This window comes from Quercus robur, chromosome 11 (genome assembly GCF_932294415.1).
Source record: "Quercus robur chromosome 11, dhQueRobu3.1, whole genome shotgun sequence".
In the NCBI taxonomy this organism is placed as follows: domain Eukaryota; kingdom Viridiplantae; phylum Streptophyta; class Magnoliopsida; order Fagales; family Fagaceae; genus Quercus; species Quercus robur.
Genome location: NC_065544.1, coordinates 21,142,470 through 21,151,931, shown reverse-complemented (window position 1 = coordinate 21,151,931; position 9,462 = coordinate 21,142,470). Strand labels below are relative to the sequence as shown.

The following is a 9,462-nucleotide window of genomic DNA, read 5'->3' as shown; positions in this document are numbered from 1 at the left end:
TTATTTGTGTTAACCTAAATTTGTACAATTTACCTAAGTTAATCACTTGGCTAAATAACCAGGTTAATCTGTTTGCATGTAAGGGGTCTAAAAACATACATCAACCAGTTCAAATATAAAATTTTCTCTCACTTTGCGTAAACATGAAAAATTTGTACCAAAGTCAACAAAATGTTTAATTGGAAATGTGAGGACTCTAAAAGAAAATTGAAAGAAGCACACTTAGCACAATTTGTTTTTCAATTTCTCCTCCCAAATGAAATCTCAGGGTAGCTTTGATATGGTAAAAGCTAACCACCCAATTACTATAAGGCAAATCTATGTCCAACACCTCAAGTAGCCTATCACCACATATTGACTTCCATACATAAAGGCAAAGGCAAACAATATGTAGAGGCTATAGGAAGGCATGGCTTAGTTCATGTAATCAAAAATTTTTATTATGAGAGGGATTTGACTCTAAATTAATGTACTATGTGTTTTCAAAATAACTGAAGAAATTTCATAGTCTTAAAATAATAAGTTACACATAGATCACATACTTTAATCTTACAAATGTATCATAGATGGTTTAGAAAATAGTCAGCTTTCTATATATCAAAAGCTATAATTTACATTAGGTTCCAAAAACATATAAACAGTTTTAGTGACTCAAAATAGTTCAAATACTCAAACATTTCCAAAATCACATATGTAGTTTTAAGGACTCAAAATAGTTCAAATATTCAAATGTAATTCATATTCTTAACAATTTTATGACTATGGTCACGCTATATTCCCGTGACTGAGCATCAGAGTACCAATGAATAACCCCCATTGGTTTAGGTATCAGAATATCAATGAATAACCCCCATTGGCTGGGTATTAGAGTATCAATGAATAACCCCCATCGGTTTGGGTATTAGAGTACAATGAATAACCCCCATTAGCTGGGTATCAGAATCAATTCATAGTCAGATTGTCCATAATCATATATATGAAATCATAGTTTTTAACAAAAATATATCTTATTCAAGCATGTATATAAAAATCATATACTCAATATTAAAATATATTTGTAATAGTCCTTTACTTGAAATCAGTAATACAATAGAAATAAAAATTCTAATAATTATAAACAATTTTCAGTAGTTAAAAGTACATTAATATAAGCAAAATAAAATCCAATTAGGATAAGGTTACTTACCTTCAAAAGTCATACCTAAAGGAACTTCTCCCTAACACTTCTTCTAAAATCCTTAGATATCACCTAAAACAATTTTGCAGGTACCATTTCCTCAATAATCAAATAATTGAAGAAAAACTTGTAATAATACCCAAGCAGAAGAGAAACTGCTAAAAATATGCATCTTATATATTTCAAAACTATCATTAATTTATCTATATAAATTCTGTCTCCTCACTAAGCCTAACAATAATCCCCTGTTTCTTACACCAAACTCATATAGTCATAATATTTTTGGCCCCGTTTGGTATAGTAGTTTAATAACATGTTTTCAGTTTTTAAACAATATTACATGCATTTTCACACATTTTTTCACCTATACGTATTTCAAAAAAATACAAATAATGTTACTAGAACAACATTACCAAACGACGACCTTTATTTCTTTACTTTCTGCCACAAATAGATCCCTAGGAATAGAACCTATGGAATACACTATATTTATAGCCATGTAGGGTCTATACGTGTGTTTTTTCTTTTCTTTTTGTTTTTTTTTAATATTTTTTGTTTTTGTTTTTGCCACCATTAGTTCTTTGAGATGAGGACAAACTAAGTACTATATCATACAAAAATCAAAGCACCAGGACATTTACAAATACACCATGCCATTCTTTTTTTTTTTTTTTTTCAAAAGCATGTGAGTCTATGTCAGACCTCAAAGCATGCCTAGACTACTAGACTTCTGTATATAATCAAGTCTACTACTTAAGTCGCTATTCTTTAAAGAAAAATTGTGCAGAAACTTCACACCTACCAGAACAAATCTTAACACAACATAAAAACCTGCAGTTTCTATCGCAGTTAATGCAATAAAAGTCTTAGAAAAGATCAGATTTTCAAGATAGGAATAGTTGCTTAGTGTCCAAAATAGCAAAGATATAAATCTAAATCCTTCTTCTTCCTTTACAGCGTAAAACTCACGGGATATTTAGATAGTTTTACTATTGACCAAAAATAATCATGTGAAAATATTATAATTTCATATAAGATTTAGATTTGACAAAATATGAGATTTTTTAGGCTTTTATCTCAAGTGTGCTGTCAGTATTTCTCTACTTGAACAAACTCAGAAGTCCTCTTTCAAAAATATCTATCATTATACTCTAACTTAATTAGCTTATATATAACTAGGGTTTCAATCTAGTTTTTTAAAATTTCCCTTAGTAATATTAATTATAAAATTAATCCCACAAGAGATTTACTTAAATACCCTTTCCTTCTTTTTTTTTTTTTTTTTTTTTGCCGGGTATTACAATAGTTATATGATATATGAATGAATTGGTGAGATGCATGAACATATGAGTAGAATATAATATATCTTAAGTGATGACAAATGCATGCATGGATACATGAGCATGTGACCACATATAGTCTACCCTTTAAGATGACATGTGCAATGCACATGCATTTGAAGTTTTGTTGGGAGCTCCTGCACATGGAGATGGTAATTTCCATGATCTATCACAAAGACAAAACTTTTTTCTTCGGGCTTGGGAAATGCTTTCCACAAAATATAAAGTACAAAATTTATGGTATAATTGTCATCTAGATAATGGTAAAATTTATTTTGAAATATGTTGTTTTGTGACTCTAAATTTATTGAAAATTTTTATTTAAAAGGGAAAAAAAAAAAATCAACGTTCAATTTTTTGCTTTTTATTTTTTATTTTTTGATGGTTGGCCCAATTGAGTTGGGAGAGTGAAATTTTCGACAAAAAGTAACGTGCCTGCAGCAGAATTGATATGGGAAAATCTCAAGGAAAAGAGAGGATATCCTTAGGAAAGAAAGAAAAAAGAAAAAGAAAACTTTGATATATTCATGACGGATTGACGAAAGACTAAAAGATAGCTACTTTTCCTGAAAAGTTAAAAGCGTGTGGGCCTCTCTTTGAACTTTGATTTGTAAGATTGTGGGGAAGAGATGGATATCTAAGTCAACAAGGCATCTGATGAGATTTCTCTCTTAAAATGTGAAACTCTTATGTTGGGGTAAAAATGGCCCATTACCATCAATTTTCAAAATAATTTGCCCAGAAACACTGTTTCCAAACTATATAGGTATATACCACTTTTTTAGGTACTCGAGCTTGCCAAGCTCGAGTACCATGTTTTTTTAATCCACTGTCGCCCCATATTCAAGGAGCCCTATAGTGGCGTTTTGAAGCCCTATAGTGACGTTTTCGGGCCCTATAGCGGCGTTTTTAAGCCCCCATACCAGGTTAAGGGGCCCTATAATGACGTTTTCGGGTCCTATAGTGGCGGTTTCCTGCAAAATTTTTTTAGAAGTCCCCATAACAGGTTCAAGGGGTCCTATAGTGGCGTTTTTAAGCCCTATAGTGACGTTTTTGGGCCCTATAGCGGCGTTTTCCTGTAAATTTTTTTTATTAGTCCATAACAGGTTCAAGGGGCCCTATAGTGACGTTTTCGGGCCAAAAAACGCCACTATAGGGCTCCTTGAATATGGGGCGATAGTGGATTAAAAAAACATGGTACTCGAGCTTGCCAGGCTCGAGTACCTAAAAAGTGTTATATTGCTATATAGTTTGGAAACAGTGTTTCTGGGCAAATTATTTTGAAAATTGATGATAATGGGCAATTTTTGCCCTTATGTTGGAATCAAATACATCATGGAATTCATGAAACTCAGTCACATGTAAGATAATTTTCCATATGCATTTATTGCCATTTTTTATAGTAAAATAGATTATAACTTTAATATTTTCATTTATTATATGGCATATGATGAGATTTCTCTCTTAAAATGTAAAACTCGTGTTGGAATTGCTGGGTTTAGTAACGCAAACTTGTAACCTATGGTAATGTTTGGATAGAAATGTTGCGTTTGCTGCGTTGCGTTTATTTGTTTTCTCCTCTTTCTTCTTTTTTTTTTTTTTTTTTCACGCGTTTTCTCCCTCACAAGCGGCTACTGTTCATGTACTGTACATAAACAGTAGCCGCAACATTTGACCAGTTTTCCATGAACAGTGCATCCGTGCACTATTCACGGACTCACAAATTTCATTTTTTTTATCAATTTTTTCATTAAAAATGGGTCTCATAGTACTATTCACACATTTAAAATTTATTTTGCTACAGTATTTTCAGTTTTCAGTTTTCAGTTTCAGCAAAATAAGTTATATCCAAATAGACCCATAGGTAATGTTTGGATAGAAATGTTGCGTTTGCTGCGTTGCGTTTATTTGTTTTCTCCTCTTTCTCTTTTTTTTTTTTTTCACGCGTTTTCTCCCTCACAAGCGGCTACTGTTCATGTACTGTACATGAACAGTAGCCGCAACATTTGACCAGTTTTTCATGAACAGTACATCCGTGCACTGTTCACGGACCCACAAATTTCATTTTTTATCAATTTTTTCATTAAAAATGGGTCATACGGTATTATTCACATATTTAAAAATTATTTTGCTACAGTGTTTTCAGTTTTCAGTTTTCAGTTTCAGCAAAATAAGTTATATCCAAACAGACCCTATTCATAGTTGTTAGGCGTCTCTGGTGGATATAAGCTACTGTGTCAGTGTATCATTATTCAAGTTAATGAGAATTTACTCTTAAAAAATCTCATAATTGTTCTCAGAAAAAGAATTCACAATAATGTTGATTTTTTTATAAGGGCCCATTTTACACATGAGGACTAAAGAGCAGAGGCGGCCCAACAAACTTTGAGGTCTAAAGCGATATATTTAAATGGAGCATTTTTGTTATTAATTAAATAATATTTAACTAGTTTTCAATATCATAATTTTTATATAACAAAAATGCATTCTTTTTATCTTGTAATATATATATATATATATATATATATATTTTTTTTTTGTTGAAGAAATGCTAAAATTATAACAAATTTTACTAAAAAAAACTACAAATGTTGTACAATGAATATGATTAATGACACTTCAAGAATATAATAAACAAGTATTTGAATGAATGATATTAAAGATATTATAAATTTTACAACATAATGCTTATAAAGATGTATCATTAAGTAATTTAAAAATGCATTTAATAGGTTGTTGATGTCTAACTACTCTCAAACCCAAACCCCAACAAACACACACACACACACACCAAAAAAAAAAAAAAAAGTTGTTGACGTCTACAAATCATATTAATTGTCATGTCAATTTGTATAAAGGTTTTAAAGTAAAATTTATAATATTTTCCTATCTAAATTATTTATTATAATTAGTGACACATATTTGTAAGCCCTATGTATTTAACATTGTAATATCTCTAGCATTACTCAATTCTTTGGTACTTCTTAAAAGTAGAAGAAAAATGTAAAACTATTTTTTTTCCATATATCTCAAAAAAAAAATTAAAAAAAAAAAAAATATATATATATATATATATCTCATTTTTTTGCCCCAAAACTTGGGGGCTTTTCTCTAGCAGGGGGCCTAGACGATTGCCTAAGTGGCCTAAGCCTTGGGCCGGCCCTGCTGAGGAGTATATTTTGAAATGTGAAACGTTAGACCGCAGTGACAGATATGGTATAATAATGTTCAAAGATATTGCAATGTCAAGTAAAAGTGTGACTTGAAAGTTTTAAGAATTTACTGGCCACACCGAAAGCAAGACTACCTCAAAGTCTCCTCTTGCTTGCATTCAGTCATCCTCATCCTAATTCGTGGTTCACTTTCCTTAGTTACATTTACAATCTCTTTCATAGCTTTCCTCTTACTCCTTTCAGTTTCAGATAATCTCATCCATCTGTTCATAAATCCTGATGGCTCTTGCAACCAGCAAAGGAGCCTCATCTTCCTCCTCCTCTTTTACCGGCCAATCCAAGAACTTTGATGTCTTCTTGAGTTTTAGAGGTGAAGATACTCGCCGGGGTTTTATAAGCTATTTGTACGACGCTTTGTGTCAGAGGGGTATTCATACCTTCATCGATGATAAGCTCCCAAGGGGAGAAGAAATTTCTGCAGAGCTTCTTAAAATCATTGAGAACTCAATGATGTCAATAATTGTATTTTCTGAAAATTATGCATCCTCCACTTGGTGTTTGGATGAACTTACTAAGATTATTGAGTGTAGGAAAAATAACCAGTTGGTGCGACCAGTTTTTTACAATGTGGATCCATCAGAAGTTCGTAGGCAAAAAGGAAAGTTCGGGGAAGTATTGACTAATCATGAAAAAAAATTTAATGAAAGCAAGGTACGAAGATGGAGGGAAGCTCTACATGAAGCAGCCAATCTTTCTGGTTGGGACTACAAGAAGAGGTATTTATCTAATGACTACTCTTGTTAGTTGTTCTTTAAGAGTTTTAATGTTTTTGCGATGACCATTAAATTTTAGTCGTTAAATAACAACTTTCATTAATTGTTTGTTATTATTATTTTTCTTTAAATTTAACTAAATTATGAAGGTATTATTTTCTTGTCATATCTTCTTTCTAATCTAGTTCGCTGCAGGTTAAAGATGAAAATAAAAGAACTTAATATTAGATTATCTTATCAATAATTAATTAGGAGCTTCACCCTCATAGCATTTATAAAAATTTAAAAGAAAAACCTAATGTATTATTAGAAAGTGATGGGATCCAGTCATCCCAATAAGATTATGTTCTCAATTAACCGGACTTTTCATGCAACTTCATGCCAAAAGCTAATTTGCTACCCAAAAAAGTGAATAAAATAATATTTCTTTAATCTATGCGGCTTACTTTATTTAGGAATACTTCAATTATGATATACATATTAATCACCTTGCATTTAATTTAGTAAATGCTCTTATTTCTTTTCTATAGTCTAACTCGTTACATTGTTAAATGCTCTGTGAATGGCAGTTTTAGTGAAGCTGAACTTGTCCAAATAATTGTTGAAGATATCTTAAAGTCTAATTTAAATCAAATGCCATTACATGTTGCTAAATACCCAATTGGAATAAATTCTCGTGTAAAGGACTTACAATTGCTTTTAGATAGAGAATCAAATGATGTTTGCGTGATTGGGATTTATGGACTTGGAGGAGTGGGTAAAACTACAACCGCAAAAGCTCTTTATAATAAAATTTTTAATCATTTCAAAGTAAGAATTTTTCTAGAGCATGTTAGAGAGATGTCAGAGACAAATGAAGGCATAATCCGCCTCCAAGAGAAACTTCTTTTTGAGATCTTAGGGGTTAAGGATTTGAAGGTGTGTAACATATCTAAAGGAACGAATATGATAAATAAAAGCCTTTTTCAAAAAAAGGTTTTTATAGTTCTTGATGATGTGGATAAATTGAACCTGATAGAAAAATTGCTCGGAAATTATGATTTGTTTGCTCCTGGAAGTAGAATTATTATAACAACAAGAGATAAACACTTGCTAGCCACTTCTGGAAAAGGCTATTCAACCTATGAGGTTAAGGAGCTAGATGACGATGAAGCTCTTGTACTCTTTAGTATGCATGCCTTCCAAAAAAGCACTCCCAAAGAAGATTATTCAAAACTTGCAAACCACTTTATATATTATGCTCAAGGCCTTCCATTAGCTTTAGAAATAATAGGTACTACTTTATTTGGAAGAGCTAAACCTTACTGGGAAAGTGCATTAGAAAAGTATGAAAAAATTCTTGACAAAAATATTCAAAATGTACTCCAAATAAGCTATGAAGGATTGGAGCAAGTTGAACAAATTATTTTCCTTGATATTACATTTTTCTTCAAGGGACTTGACAGGGAATATGTTGAAGCTATGCTGGATTCTTGCAATTTACACCCAAATATTGGTATTCAAAGACTTATCGAGAAGTGTCTTGTAACTATTGATCAATTTGACAAATTATGGATGCATGACTTGATACAACAAATGGGTAGGGAAATTGTTCGGCAAGAATCACCACAATTACTTGGAACACGTAGCAGGCTTTGGTGTTATGAAGATGCTTTTGAAGTTCTAACTAAAAATAAGGTATAAGTTGAATTCTCTCATCTTTTACATTTTTTTAATTGGGTATCTTGAATGACATTTTTTTTATAAATTTTTTTCTTTGATCCTTTTTTTCTGTTATGGAATAAAATTCAAGTCCAACACTATGGTTAAAGTTTGATAGTCATTTTTTAGAAGTGCTACATCTATAACATTTTCAAAATAAATCATAGGTGGTAAGTTGTTATTGGTTCTAATGTGAATTCACAACTTAAATGACTTTTTTTCCACCCATAATAACAAATAACAATCTGCCACTTATGATTTGTTATGAAAATATTGTGGACATAATATTTTTTCTATTTTATTTTATGAATTCTTTTTAACTAGTGTGATTTATTTAACATTTTGTCCAATTAGGGGTCAGATAAAATTCGAGGCATAGTGTTACGCTCACTGGAACCAACAAAGTTGCAATTAGAAGCTAAATGTCTTGAAAAGATGGAAAATCTCAAATTTCTTATAATTGATAATGTAGAAATTTGTGGAAGTCTTGATTATCTTCCCAATGATTTAAGGTTACTTGAATGGCGTGGATGTACTTTATCTTCCTTACCATCCAATTTCCATCCTCAAAAACTTATTGCACTCAACATGCCACAAAGTCGGGTTATATTGGACAAGCTTTTCAAGGTATAATCATTTTTATTTATTTATAAATTAATATTAGTTTATTAAACTATATTTTAATAAAATTTGTTGGTGTTAAAAATTTTTATTTTCTTTTTCTACAGAGGATAAAATGCAAAAACTTGACATATATGAATTTCAGTTCCAATCAATACATTAGGGAATTACCCGACTTACTGAGTGCCATACCAAATGTAAAGAAATTGAATCTTCGTGAGTGTAGAAAATTAGTCAAGATTCATGACTCTGTTGGATATCTTGATAAACTTGAAAGTTGGGACCTCTGGTGTTGCAAGGAACTTCAAATTCTTCCAAGCTGTATCGCGATGAAATCTCTTAAATATTTATGTTTTCTTGAGTGCAATAGGGTTAAGAGGTTCCCCAATATTCCACAAGAAATGGAAAATTTAAAGTTTCTAAGTCTGAAACACACTGCCATTAGAGAGCTTCCTCCATCAATTGGGAATCTCACTGGGCTTGAGCGATTAGAGATAGGTTCCTATTTCTATTCGTGTCAGCTTCCAAGTAGCATCTATAAATTGCAACATCTTCGCAAACTCTTACTTTATGGTAATGTCAAATTTCCAAAGGATGTGGGGATTGGTAGACAAGCAGCAACGTCCAATTCTTATAGTGGCTTTTCAAAATATTTTTTTCCAATTTTGAATTTTCTA

At 31.4% G+C, this 9,462-nt stretch overlaps 1 protein-coding gene across 1 annotated transcript; it reads left to right on the top strand.

Annotated features, from left to right (window-relative positions):
• Positions 1-5,874: 5,874 nt before the first annotated feature.
• Positions 5,875-8,889, top strand: LOC126707377 (disease resistance protein RUN1-like). The gene is made up of 3 exons (XM_050406985.1): positions 5,875-6,466; positions 7,033-8,140; positions 8,519-8,889. The coding sequence occupies exons 1-3, from the start codon at positions 5,970-5,972 to the stop codon at positions 8,795-8,797; spliced, it is 1,884 nt and encodes a 627-aa protein (XP_050262942.1). The 5' UTR covers positions 5,875-5,969; the 3' UTR covers positions 8,798-8,889.
• Positions 8,890-9,462: the final 573 nt, after the last annotated feature.

Excerpts from the sequence above, each read along its gene's own strand:
- LOC126707377 (XM_050406985.1), top strand. The coding sequence starts at position 5,970 with ATGGCTCTTGCAACCAGCAAAGGAGCCTCATCTTCCTCCTCCTCTTTT. Across the intron at positions 6,467-7,032 it reads GGTTGGGACTACAAGAAGAG|TTTTAGTGAAGCTGAACTTG; the intron begins GTATTTATCTAA and ends TGTGAATGGCAG. Across the intron at positions 8,141-8,518 it reads AAGTTCTAACTAAAAATAAG|GGGTCAGATAAAATTCGAGG; the intron begins GTATAAGTTGAA and ends TTGTCCAATTAG.